Source organism: Staurois parvus, unplaced genomic scaffold (genome assembly GCF_062004578.1).
Source record: "Staurois parvus isolate SC_StPar_1 unplaced genomic scaffold, SC_StPar_1.0 ptg001287l, whole genome shotgun sequence".
NCBI classification, from domain to species: Eukaryota; Metazoa; Chordata; class Amphibia; order Anura; family Ranidae; genus Staurois; species Staurois parvus.
Window position 1 is genome coordinate 409012 of NW_028319083.1, and position 14158 is coordinate 423169.

Below are 14158 nucleotides of genomic sequence, written 5' to 3' on the forward strand. Positions count from 1 at the left end.
AATCATGGAGCGGTGAGAGGAGCAGAGCTGTGCTTAGCTATGGAGGCAGAGAGGCCCCCAGGGGCCCAGGTGGGTGTGAGTCCTGCAGAGCTGGGTGGGAATGATAGGAGTGTCTGTCTAATGAGGTTGTTTTGTGTTACAGGTCAGTGGTTGGCTGCAGGCTGCTCACAGACATGTCCTGGACTACCTGCAGGAGGAGGGAGGGGCCCCTGGGCTCTGTGATGACGTCATCAGGTGCATTCAGAATTTCTGCCCCCAGGTGCCACTCAGCTACAGGTAGAGCCTCTGTCTGGTTTTTATTGCTGTCTGTGCAAAACTGTTCCCGATTCAGGTGTCCCAGAGGCAGGAAGTGAAGGAAAATCTCCCCCAGTGGGGTCACAGAAGTTAAAACATGGCAATCTCTGACCTTTCCCTGCAGCATGGTCCCCATTCTTAGGTTATCGAGCTTGAACCATCTCGTGCAGTGCGTGGTCCCCCAGGCTCAGACCATCTCGTGTAGCGCGCGGTCCCCCGGGCTCGGACCATCTCGTGTAGCGTGCGATCCCCCAGGCTCAGACCATCTCGTGTAGCGTGCGATCCCCCAGGCTCGGACCATCTCGTGTAGCGTGCGATCCCCCAGGCTCGGACCATCTCGTGTAGCGTGCGGCCCCCCTAGGCTCGGACCATCTCCTTTAGCATGGGGTCCCCCAGGCTCGGACCATCTTATGTAGCGTGCGTCCTCCAGGCTCAGACCATCTCATGTAGCATGCGGGCCCCAGGGCTGATCCCCTTTCTTGAGGCCCAAAAATGCCAGGAGAGTACAACCCGCAATCCCCCAAGTCCTCCAGGCTTGGACCATCTCGTGTAGCGCGCGGTCCCCCGGGCTCGGACCATCTCGTGTAGCGCGCGGGCCCCCGGGCTCTGACCATCTCGTGTAGCGCGCGGGCCCCCAGGCTCTGACCATCTCGTGTAGCGCGCGGGCCCCCGGGCTCTGACCATCTCGTGTAGCGCGCGGGCCCCCGGGCTCTGACCATCTCGTGTAGCGCGCGGGCCCCCGGGCTCTGACCATCTCGTGTAGCGCGCGGGCCCCCGGGCTCTGACCATCTCGTGTAGCGCGCGGGCCCCCGGGCTCTGACCATCTCGTGTAGCGCGCGGGCCCCCGGGCTCTGACCATCTCGTGTAGCGCGCGGGCCCCCGGGCTCTGACCATCTCGTGTAGCGCGCGGGCCCCCGGGCTCTGACCATCTCGTGTAGCGCGCGGGCCCCCGGGCTCTGACCATCTCGTGTAGCGCGCGGGCCCCCGGGCTCTGACCATCTCGTGTAGCGCGCGGGCCCCAGGGCTCGGAACTTCTCGTGTAGCGCGCAGGCCCCCGGGCTCGGACCAAATTGTGTAGCGTGTGCACACCCCCCCCCCTGGGCTCGGACCATATCTGTGTATCGTGTGTACACCCCCCGGGCTCGGACCATCTCGTGTAGCGCGCGGTCCCCCGGGCTCGGACCATCTCGTGTAGCGCGCGGTCCCCCGGGCTCGGACCATCTCGTGTAGCGCGCGGTCCCCCGGGCTCGGACCATCTCGTGTAGCGCGCGGTCCCCCGGGCTCGGACCATCTCGTGTAGCGCGCGGTCCCCCCGGGCTCGGACCATCTCGTGTAGCGCGCGGTCCCCCGGGCTCGGACCATCTCGTGTAGCGCGCGGTCCCCCGGGCTCGGACCATCTCGTGTAGCGCGCGGTCCCCCGGGCTCGGACCATCTCGTGTAGCGCGCGGTCCCCCGGGCTCGGACCATCTCGTGTAGCGCGCGGTCCCCCCGGGCTCGGACCATCTCGTGTAGCGCGCGGTCCCCCGGGCTCGGACCATCTCGTGTAGCGCGCGGTCCCCCGGGCTCGGACCATCTCGTGTAGCGCGCGGTCCCCCGGGCTCGGACCATCTCGTGTAGCGCGCGGTCCCCCGGGCTCGGACCATCTCGTGTAGCGCGCGGTCCCCCGGGCTCGGACCATCTCGTGTAGCGCGCGGTCCCCCCGGGCTCGGACCATCTCGTGTAGCGCGCGGTCCCCCGGGCTCGGACCATCTCGTGTAGCGCGCGGTCCCCCGGGCTCGGACCATCTCGTGTAGCGCGCGGTCCCCCGGGCTCGGACCATCTCGTGTAGCGCGCGGTCCCCCGTGCTCGGATCATCTCGTGTAGCGCGCGGTCCCCCGGGCTCGGACCATCTCGTGTAGCGCGCGGTCCCCCGTGCTCGGACCATCTCGTGTAGCGCGCGGTCCCCCGTGCTCGGATCATCTCGTGTAGCGCGCGGTCCCCCCGGGCTCGGACCATCTCGTGTAGCGCGCGGTCCCCCGGGCTCGGACCATCTCGTGTAGCGCGCGGTCCCCCGGGCTCGGACCATCTCGTGTAGCGCGCGGTCCCCCGTGCTCGGATCATCTCGTGTAGCGCGCGGTCCCCCGGGCTCGGACCATCTCCTGTAGCGCTCGGGCCCCCGGGCTCGGACCATCTCGTGTAGCGCGCGGGCCCCCGGGCTCGGACCTTCTCGAGTAGCGCGCGGGCCCCCGGGCTTGGACCATATCTGTGTATCGTGTGCACACCCCCCCTGGGCTCGGACCATATCTGTGTATCGTGTGTACACCCCCCGGGTTCGGACCATCTCGTGTAGCGTGTGGTATATATCTGAAAATCGATCAATCCTGATGTAGTGATGGCTGATCTCCTTTCTTGAGGCCCAAAAATGCCAGAACAGTACAACCCCCAATCCCCCAAATAACCCCTTTTTGGAAAGCAGAAAGTCCGAGGTATTTAGTAAGAAGCATGGCAATTTTTTTTTTAAGTTGTCATCTTTTGTCATTTTTTGTTTTTTTTTTTTGAAAAATGAAGAAATTAAAAGTTTCACAGTTTTAAAATTAAAAAAATAAAAATTTTATTTATTTTTTATTTTTTTACGATTTTTTTTATTTTTTGTTAACATTTTGTGACCAGAGCAATACAGTATTACCATAGTAACACTTTACCACTCTGGGGAGGTGATCAGGATTTTTTTTTTCCACAATGATTGCTTATAATGGTAAATGTCACTGTTATAAGCAACACTTTTTCTTGAATGAAATCTATTCATTCAGTAATTTCTGTTGGCCACAGCTAATCACATGATACAGATGTGCTGTACCATGTGACCCAGATGGGCTGTGCCCCGTCTGTGCCATGTGATCCAGATGGGCGGTGCCCCGTCTGTGCCATGTGATCCAGATGGGCGGTGCCCCGTCTGTGCCATGTGACCCAGATGGGCTGTACCATGTGACCCAGATGGGCTGTGCCCCGTCTGTGCCATGTGATCCAGATGGGCTGTGCCCCGTCTGTGCCATCATGTGATCCAGATGGGCTGTGCCCTGTCTGTACCATGTGATCACCGTGACCAATCAGCACAATAGTACACAATGAATGGAAGCCATCCGCTGTGTACAATGCATTTATTTCAGGTACTTATATAGTGCCGTCAATTTACGGAGCACTTTACATATATATTGTACATTCACATCAGTCCCTAACCCTCAAGGGGTGTACAATCTAAGGTCCCTAACCCTCAAGGGGTGTACAATCTAAGGTCCCTAACTCACATTCATACATACACATACTAGACAGGAACCAATTAACCTACCAGCATGTCTTTGGAGTGTGGGAGGAAACTGGAGTATCCAGAGGAAACCCACGCAGGCACAGGGAGAACATGCATTTGTCATGTGATCTGCTATGATTGGTCGCAGTGATCACATGGTACTGGCAGCAGCCCGGCACACTGACCTGTCATCCACTGTGGAGACAGCAGGCGACAGATTGTGCTGCCGCGCGGTCATATGACGTCCACCCCGAATGGTGAATGTCCCGCCCACATTTTACTATCAGCCAGGCGGGAAGGTGTTAATATCACGGGGCTAGAGGGATGGGATTTTGGCGGGTTCAGCAGCAACCGGCTACATGCAGCAGTTCCCGTTAATGAGAAGTCAATCTATTGACCGCTTTTTATTTATTTTTTTTCTCTATGAAGGGGCTTGTTGGAGAATCTCGATCAGCAGCGAGGATTTCCCCACTCACCTTGAATGTGTGGATGGGGAAATTTGCTCTGTTTTTTTTTTTTTTTTTTTTCTGTTCGAAAAATGTCATGTATGGCCGGCTTTATCCTACGGCGGGAGGGGTGTGTACACAAGGAAAGTCCATCAGTCATGAACGACTTCATAACGTCAGGTGGAATGGGAAAGTTACTTCCTGTCTAACCGGCTCTCCTAGCACCTCGGCTCGTTGGTCTAGGGGTATGATTCTCGCTTTGGGTGCGAGAGGTCCCGGGTTCAAATCCCGGACGAGCCCAGCTTTTGATTTCATATCTTTTTTTTAAGTCACCAGTTGTAGGAAATCAGTGAATCGATTCACATAGATGACCGATTTGTAAGATGTGACTTGCCTGGCCTATCAGTACTGTATGTATAGACGTGGGTCAGACGTGACATAGGCGGCCTCTGTGTTAGGATGACACTTGTAGTCCCACAAATCCCTGGTATCAGGAAGAAGCGCTCCCCGGGCAGTCCAGTTTATACAATGTGTATGAATGATGGAGCCGGGGCGGACTGACCATTTGAGCACTTGGGCACTGCCCGGGGGCCCGGGGTCAGTAGGGGGCCCCATGAAATTCCCTGGTACATTTTTTATAGGCTTTTTTGAGTGTGGGGCCTCAAGATCCCCTATTGCCCGGGGGCCCCATGAGTTGTCAGTCCGCCCCTGTGATGGAGTGTGATGATCCGCAAACTTTTATCTGCTCACATTTTGCCTTTTCATGCTATTTTAGGGCCGGTTCACACGACATGCGTTTTCAGTTGCTTTTTTTCTGCATCAGAAAAAACGCACAGAAAGTAGGTGATATGGTGGTCAATGTCATAGTTCACATCGGCGCTTGCAGTTCCGGAGCGTTCCAGGTGCAGAGAAAAAAAACAACAGGCTGCATTTTTTTTCTGCACAGAACTGTAGTGTAACGCGTTAAAACGCACATGTCCCTATTTAAATTGAAAAAAAAGAGAGGGGAAAATGAACTTGAATGCATAAAAAACGCACCGGAACGCGCTAAAAGCGCACCGGAACACACGTGTCCTTATTTAAATTGAAAAAAAAGAGGGGAAATAATAAACTATAATGCATAAACGCACTGGAACGCGCCAAAACGCACTGCAACAAACGTCCCTATTCAAATTGAAAAAAAAGAGAGTGGAAAAAATGAATTGGAATGCATAAAAAATGTACTGGAACACGCCAAAAAAGCACCGGAACTCACGTCCCTATTTAAATTGAATAGAGAGGGGGAAAAATGAGCTGGAATGCATAAAAAACGCACTGGAACGTGACAAAAACACACTGCAATGCACGTCATTTAAATTGAAGAAAAAGAGGGGAAAAAATTAATTGGAATGCATAAAGTATGACTTTTATGGAACTTTTTTTTTTTTTTTTGTTTGTTTTTTGCCAGTAGGAAAGTATTGATTTGGATGGGTGTGACTTTGATGACTTTTTTTTTTTTTTTTTGCCAATAAGAAAGTATTGATTTGGATGCAGCTTAGGATGGGTGTGACTTTGATGTGACCTGTGTTTTTTTTTTTTTACCAATAGGAAAGTATTGATTTGGTTGCAGCTTTGGATGGGTGTGACTTTTATGCAACTTTTTTTTTTTTACCAATAGGAAAGTATTGATTTGGATGCAGCTTTGCATGGGTGTGACATTGATGTGACCTGTGTTTTTTTTTTTTTACCAATAGGAAAGTATTGATTTGGTTGCAGCTTTGGATGGGTGTGACTTTTATGCAACTTTTTTTTTTTTTACCAATAGGAAAGCATTGATTTGGATGGGTGTGACTTTGATGACTTTTTTTTTTTTTTTTTGCCAATAAGAAAGTATTGATTTGGATGAAGCTTAGGATGGGTGTGACTTTTATGCAACTTTTTTTTTTTTTTTGCTAATAGGAAAGTATTGATTTGGATGGGTGTGACTTTGATTACTTTTTTTTTTTGTTTTGCCAGTAGGAAAGTATTGATTTGGATGCAGCTTTGCATGGGTGTGACATTGATGTGACCTGTTTTTTTTTTGTTTTTTGTTTTTTTTACCAATAGGAAAGTATTGATTTGGATGGGTGTGACTTTTATGCAACTTTTTTTTTTCTTTTTGCCAATAGGAAAGTATTGATTTGGATGGGTGTGACTTTGATGAATTTTTATTTTTTTTTTGCCAATAAGAAAGTATTGATTTGGATGCAGCTTTCCATGGGTGTGACTTTGATGCGACCTGTGTGTGTTTTCTTTTTTTTTTTTTTTTTTTTTACCAATAGGAAAGTATTGATTTGGATAGGTGTGAGGTTGATTCCTTTTTTTTTTTTTGTTTTTTTGCCAATAAGAAAGTATTGATTTTGATGCAGCTTTGGATGGGTGTGACTTTGATGCAACTTTTTTTTTTTTCTTTTGCTAATAGGAAAGTATTGATTTGGATGGGTGTGAGTTTAATGACTTTTTTTACCAATAGGAAAGTATTGACTTTGATGCAGCTTTGCATGAGTGCGACTTTGATGTGACCTTCCTTTTTTTTCTTTTTTTTTTTCTTTTTGCCAATAGGAAAGTATTGATTTGGATGGGTGTGAGTTTGATGACTTTTTTTTAGTTTTTTTTTGCCAATAGGAAAGTATTGATTCGGATGGGTGTGAGTTTGATGTCTTTTTTTTAGTTTTTTTTTGCCAATAGGAAAGTATTGATTCAGATGGGTGTGAGTTTGATGTCTTTTTTTAGTTTTTTTTTGCCAATAGGAAAGTATTGATTCGGATGCAGCTTTGGATGGCTGTGACTTTGATGCAACTTTTTTTTTGCTAATAGGAAAGTTTGACAGTTCTGTTCATGTAGTGTGACACTTGAATGCGACTTCCGCTCACGTCACTTCCAGTTCATCCCTATGAGTAAGTCAGATATGACGAAACATGTCAGGGTGGGACTGCGGCAACCAGAAGTGATGTGAGCTGAACTGGAAGTGACGTGAACAGCGCCATTTTGTGGAACTCGGCGGTAGTGAGAGCACTGCAGAGATTTCCGTAACTTATTTGTCTGGTTTCTTTATCCGCAATATGTTTTATAGCTTGTAAGTGGCTGTCTATTGAAGCGAATAAAGGAGCTGTTTTGTACTGCACCATTGGGCTTCTCTTGTGCTTGGTCTTTTTGTTCGACCATCTGAGAGATGATTGCAAATGAGGAAGGAGATTGGCTGTAGATCATTCTTAGCACCTTTTATAGCAATTATCAATCAATCTATGCAATGTCATCTGTGTATCTTGAAAAGATGGATATCTTGGTGAATCGGAGGAGGGGATTGTCATTGAGTGGGAGTTGATCTTCTTCTCTTTGGATGAACATCTTTAAGCGATTTAGCCAAACATGAGAATGGGAGGCACAGCTATGTGGTGAGTGCACACCCCAAAAGGGGAACAATATGTATTGTGCACACGTGGTGATTTCTCTTGGAGCCCTATAAAGGAGTAAAAGGAAATGTGAGATTGGTGAAAGGACAGTATAGTTTCCCTTCAACTAGAATGGAAACTATACTAGTCTCCCCGAACCCTGCATTCACTATATCTGCTCTCCCCGGACCCTGCATTCACTATATCCGCTCTCCCCGGACCCCGCATTCACTATATCTGCTCTCCCCGGACCCTGCATTCACTATATCCGCTCTCCCCGGACCCTGCATTCACTATATCTGGTCTACCCGAACCCTGCATTCACTATATCTGCTCTCCCCGGACCCCGCATTCACTATATCCGCTCTCCCCGGAGCCTGCATTCACTATATCCGCTCTCCCCGGACCCTGCATTCACTATATCCGCTCTCCCCGGACCCTGCATTCACTATATCTGGTCTCCCGGACCCTGCATTCACTATATCCGCTCTCCCCGGACCCTGCATTCACTATATCTGGTCTCCCCGAACCCTGCATTCACTATATCTGCTCTCCCCGGACCCCGCATTCACTATATCCGCTCTCCCCGGAGCCTGCATTCACTATATCCGCTCTCCCCGGACCCTGCATTCACTATATCCGCTCTCCCCGGACCCTGCATTCACTATATCTGCTCTCCCCGGACCCTGCATTCACTATATCCGCTCTCCCCAGACCCTGCATTCACTATATCCGCTCTCCCCGGACCCTGCATTCACTATATCTGGTCTCCCCGGACCCTGCATTCACTATATCTGGTCTCCCCGGACCCTACATTCACTATATCCCCTCTCCCCGGACCCTGCATTCACTATATCTGGTCTCCCCGGACCCTGCATTCACTATATCCGCTCTCCCTGGACCCTGCATTCACTATATCTGGTCTCCCCGGACCCTGCATTCACTATATCCGGTCTCCTCGGACCCTGCATTCACTATATCCGGTCTTCCCGGACCCTGCATTCACTATATCTGGTCTCCCCGGACCCTGCATTCACTATATCTGTTCTCCCAGGAACCTTCATTCACTATATCCGCTCTCCCCGGACCCTGCATTCACTAGATCCGCTCTCCCCGGACCCTGCATTCACTCTATCCGCTCTCCCCGGACCCTGCATTCACTCTATCCGCTCTCCCCGGACCCTGCATTCACTCTATCCGCTCTCCCCGGACCCTGCATTCACTCTATCCGCTCTCCCCGGAGCCTGCATTCACTCTATCCGCTCTCCCCGGAGCCTGCATTCACTCTATCCGCTCTCCCCGGAGCCTGCATTCACTCTATCCGCTCTCCCCGGAGCCTGCATTCACTCTATCCGCTCTCCCCGGAGCCTGCATTCACTCTCTCCGCTCTCCCCGGACCCTGCATTCACTATATCCGCTCTCCCCGGACCCTGCATTCACTATATCCGGTCTCCCCGGACCCTGCATTCACTCTATCCGCTCTCCCCGGACCCTGCATTCACTCTATCCGCTCTCCCCGGAGCCTGCATTCACTCTATCCGCTCTCCCCGGAGCCTGCATTCACTCTATCCGCTCTCCCCGGAGTCTGCATTCACTCTATCCGCTCTCCCCGGACCCTGCATTCACTATATTCGGTCTCCCCGGACCCTGCATTTACTATATCCGGTCTCCCCGGACCCTGCATTCACTCTATCCGCTCTCCCCGGAGTCTGCATTCACTCTATCCGCTCTCCCCGGACCCTGCATTCACTATATCCGGTCTCCCCGGACCCTGCATTCACTATATCTGCTCTCCCCGGACCCTGCATTCACTATATCCGGTCTCCCCGGACCCTGCATTCACTCTATCCGCTCTCCCCGGAGCCTGCATTCACTCTATCCGCTCTCCCCGGAGCCTGCATTCACTCTATCCGCTCTCCCCGGAGCCTGCATTCACTCTATCCGCTCTCCCCGGAGCCTGCATTCACTCTATCCGCTCTCCCCGGAGCCTGCATTCACTCTATCCGCTCTCCCCGGAGCCTGCATTCACTCTCTCCGCTCTCCCCGGAGCCTGCATTCACTATATCCGCTCTCCCCGGACCCTGCATTCACTCTATCCGCTCTCCCCGGACCCTGCATTCACTCTATCCGCTCTCCCCGGAGCCTGCATTCACTCTATCCGCTCTCCCCGGAGCCTGCATTCACTCTATCCGCTCTCCCCGGAGTCTGCATTCACTCTATCCGCTCTCCCCGGACCCTGCATTCACTATATCCGGTCTCCCCGGACCCTGCATTTACTATATCCGGTCTCCCCGGACCCTGCATTCACTCTATCCGCTCTCCCCGGAGTCTGCATTCACTCTATCCGCTCTCCCCGGACCCTGCATTCACTATATCCGGTCTCCCCGGACCCTGCATTCACTATATCTGCTCTCCCCGGACCCTGCATTCACTATATCCGGTCTCCCCGGACCCTGCATTCACTCTATCCGCTCTCCCCGGACCCTGCATTCACTCTATCCGCTCTCCCCGGACCCTGCATTCACTCTATCCGGTCTCCCCGGACCCTGCATTCACTATATCTGGTCTCCCCGGACCCTGCATTCACTATATCTGGTCTCCCCGGACCCTGCATTCACTATATCTGGTCTCCCCCGGACCCTGCATTCACTATATCCGGTCTCCCAGGACCCTGCATTCACTATATCCGGTCTCCCCGGACCCTGCATTCACTATATCCGGTCTCCCCGGACTCTTCATTCTCTTGGAGCCCTATACAAGAGTAAATGGAAATGTGAGATTTGTGAAAGGACAGTATAGTTTACCTTCAACTAGAAAATGTTGGTTGACATTACTTTGGGTGGGATGTAGGAACTAAAGTAAAAGTGGGGCTCGTCCGGGATTTGAACCCGGGACCTCTCGCACCCAAAGCGAGAATCATACCCCTAGACCAACGAGCCAGCTGATGTTGGTGGTTATGTGAGAAGTTTTCAGATGTGGGGGATTTGGGTCGTATGTATGTATGTATGTATGTAGGTAGGTAAGTACATGGAATGTGTTTGCTTGTTGCTGCACTCACCAGAGTCCCGCACAGGTACTCCATACAGAATACAGTAGTACATGTCGTCGCCTGTTACATACTCTCCTTAGAAGCAGTGTAACAAACCTTCTGCAATAGCAAAGTTCACCCCGGAGAGTAACCTGATCTGTACAGCTCTGCGTAGTCTCAGCAGATGGGACGGCTTCACTGAGGAATGAAAACTGTGATATGAATGCCGCAGCCGCCATGTTCATCCTACATTGCACAGCACAAGGCATTAGGAAGGCTTTGCTCCGCCCCTGTCCTGTTTAAAGTGATCCTAAACTTTTTTTGTTTTTTTTTCTTTTTTATGACAAACATGTTCTACTTACCTGCTCTGTGTAGCCCCGGTCTTCTCTTTTGCTTTGGTCCCCCCACTGGCAGTCCTGGCTACTCCCCCCGTCCTCCGTTCCCCAGCTGAGTGCCCCAATTAGCAAGGCTCTTGCTATGGGGGCACTCAAGCAGGCTCGCTCCTGTGAATGGACATTGTCCCTTCACACATAGAGCGTGGCTCGGCGTCGGCCCCTGCACTCTTCACTGGCTATGATTGACAGCAGCGGTAGCCAATGGCTCCTGCTGCTATGTAAGCCGATGAGTGTTACTAAACCCCAGACCCTGCATTCACTATATCTGGTCTCCCCGGACCCTGCATTCACTATATCTGGTCTCCCCGGACCCTGCATTCACTATATCTGGTCTCCCCGGACCCTGCATTCACTATATCCGGTCTCCCCGGACCCTGCATTCACTATATCCGGTCTCCCCGGACCCTGCATTCACTATATCCGGTCTCCCCGGACCCTGCATTCACTATATTGGGTCTCCTCGGACCCTGCATTCACTATATCCGGTATCCCCGGACCCTGCACTCACTATATCTGCTCTCTCCGGACCCTGCATTCACTATATCTGCTCGTTGCGGACCCTGCATTCACTATATTTGGTCTCCCCGGACCCTGCACTCACTATATCTGCTCTCTCCGGACCCTGCATTCACTATATCTGGTCTCCCCGGACCCTTCATTCACTATACCTGGTCTCTCCGGACCCTGCATTCACTATACTTGGTCTCCCCAGACCCTGCATTCACTATATCTGGTCTCCTCAGACCCTGCATTCACTATATCTGGTCTCCCCGGACCCTGCATTCACTATATCTGGTCTCCCCGGACCCTGCACTCACTATATCTGCTCTCCCCGGACCCTGCATTCACTATATCTGCTCTCTCCGGACCCTGCATTCACTATATCCGGTCTCCTCAGACCCTGCATTCACTATATCCGCTCTCCCTGGACCCTGCATTCACTATATCCGGTCTCCCTGGACCCTGCATTCACTATATCCGGTCTCCCCGGACCCTGCATTCACTATATCCGGTCTCCCCGGACCCTGCATTCACTATATCCGGTCTCCCCGGACCCTGCATTCACTATATTGGGTCTCCTCGGACCCTGCATTCACTATATCCGGTATCCCCGGACCCTGCACTCACTATATCTGCTCTCTCCGGACCCTGCATTCACTATATCTGCTCGTTGCGGACCCTGCATTCACTATATTTGGTCTCCCCGGACCCTGCACTCACTATATCTGCTCTCTCCGGACCCTGCATTCACTATATCTGGTCTCCCCGGACCCTGCATTCACTATACCTGGTCTCTCCGGACCCTGCATTCACTATACTTGGTCTCCCCAGACCCTGCATTCACTATATCTGGTCTCCTCAGACCCTGCATTCACTATATCTGGTCTCCCCGGACCCTGCATTCACTATATCTGGTCTCCCCGGACCCTGCACTCACTATATCCGCTCTCCCCGGACCCTGCATTCACTATATCTGCTCTCTCCGGACCCTGCATTCACTATATCCGGTCTCCTCAGACCCTGCATTCACTATATCCGCTCTCCCTGGACCCTGCATTCACTATATCCGGTCTCCCTGGACCCTGCATTCACTATATCCGGTCTCCCCGGACCCTGCATTCACTATATCCGGTCTCCCCGGACCCCGCATTCACTATATCCGGTCTCCTCTGACCCTGCATTCACTATATCCGGTCTCCCCGGACTCTGCATTCACTATATCCGGTCTCCCCGGACCCTGCATTCACTATATGTGGTCTCCCCGGACCCTGCATTCACTATATCTGGTCTCCCCGGACCTTGCATTCACTATATCTTGTCTCCCCTGACCCTGCATTCACTATATTTGATCTCTCCGGACCCTGAATTCACTTCTGCCTGGCTAACCATTTATCCACTGTGCTGCCCTACATGAAGCTGATCTCTTTTTTTACATGGATATGCCATTGCTGTATATCCCGGCATCATAGGGCACTGTGGACATTCAAAAGACAGACATTAGTAGAAGCTGTTTCCTTTTAGACTATCTCTCTCTAATTGAAAGTCTAAATAGAACTTTATCAATAGGCAGGCTGAGAGTTTGCCTGGAGTTTGCATGTTCTCCCTGTGCCTGCGTTGGTTTCCTCTGGGTATTTCAGTTTCTTACCATGCTCCAAAGACATGCTGGTAGGTGAATTGGCTCCTGTCTAAATTGTCCCTAGTATGTGTATGTATGAATGTGAGTTAGGGACCTTAGATTGTACCCCCTTTGAGGGTTTCTGTGTGTGATTTGGGGTTCATTGTGCTCATGGGTGCAGCCATATTTGCTCCATACACAGGCTTTACAACTGTTTTGCTTTATTGCTCCCAATCCCAGCATGTTGGTGTACTGACCCTCTGACACCGTGCACTGCCTATATAGCTGAAAGGAACTATGAGCAAACCCATAAAGTCACACGTGATGCTCTTTTTCTATTGCAGTTTCACAACGGTCTCCCAGCTCCTGTCCCTGCAGAAGTCTCCATGTGTGTCCGCCCTGGGCTGGGACACCGAGCGCTTTCAGCAATGGAGACACGAGGGTTTGCAGCAGACAAAAGTGAGCCAACCTCCAGCCGTCCTCTCCAGAGCTCGCCTCCTCCTGGTGGGGTATATATCCAACAGTCGGACAAGAGACAGCCCAGTGTATGATGGGAACTTGTACGTCAGGGACTCCAGTGGATGCATACCTTGCGAGGTAAGTTGTATATCGAGGACAGGGCTTCTCCTCAAAGAACTGATAATATATTAGAACCCCAGAGCATCTTCAGAAAACCTGCAGCTTTTTCCTGGAAACTAGATCATGGAGGGTAACGTTTGGATCCATGTATGTAGTATGGTCAGCACTCCTCAATTCTAAAGCAAGAGAAGAGTGTCATCCATGTGAAAGAGCCCTGATTGGTTAAAGTGTCCGTGTGAAAGAGCCCTGATTGGTTAAAGTGTCCGTGTGAAAGAGCCCTGATTGGTTAAAGTGTCCGTGTGAAAGAGCCCTGATTGGTTAAAGTGTCCACGGGAAAGAGCCCTGATTGGTTAAAGTGTCCACGGGGAAAGAGCCCTGATTGGTTAAAGTGTCCACGGGGAAAGAGCCCTGATTGGTTAAAGTGTCCACGGGGAAAGAGCCCTGATTGGTTAAAGTGTCCATGGGAAAGAGCCCTGATTGGTTAAAGTGTCCACGGGGAAAGAGCCCTGATTAGTTAATGTGTCCATGGGAAAGAGCCCTGATTGGTTAAAGTGTCCACGTGAAAGAGCCCTGATTGGTTAAAGTGTCCATGGGAAAGAGCCGTTAT

At 51.5% G+C, this 14158-nt stretch overlaps 1 protein-coding gene and 2 non-coding genes across 3 annotated transcripts in view; 2 read left to right on the forward strand and 1 right to left on the reverse strand.

The window, feature by feature from the left end:
- Positions 1 to 14158, forward strand: part of CTC1 (CST telomere replication complex component 1) — an 87529-nt gene continuing 73371 nt past the window's right edge. The window contains exons 1-3 of the mRNA XM_089660900.1: positions 1 to 69; positions 143 to 276; positions 13317 to 13569. Of these exons, the coding sequence (XP_089517026.1) occupies positions 40 to 69; positions 143 to 276; positions 13317 to 13569 (417 nt within the window). The 5' untranslated portion in view covers positions 1 to 39. The remainder of the gene's footprint in view (positions 70 to 142; positions 277 to 13316; positions 13570 to 14158) is intronic.
- TRNAP-UGG (transfer RNA proline (anticodon UGG)) lies at positions 4252 to 4323 on the forward strand. Its single transcript has one exon. It is a non-coding gene; the product is annotated as a tRNA-Pro (tRNA).
- TRNAP-UGG (transfer RNA proline (anticodon UGG)) lies at positions 10301 to 10372 on the reverse strand. Its single transcript has one exon. It is a non-coding gene; the product is annotated as a tRNA-Pro (tRNA).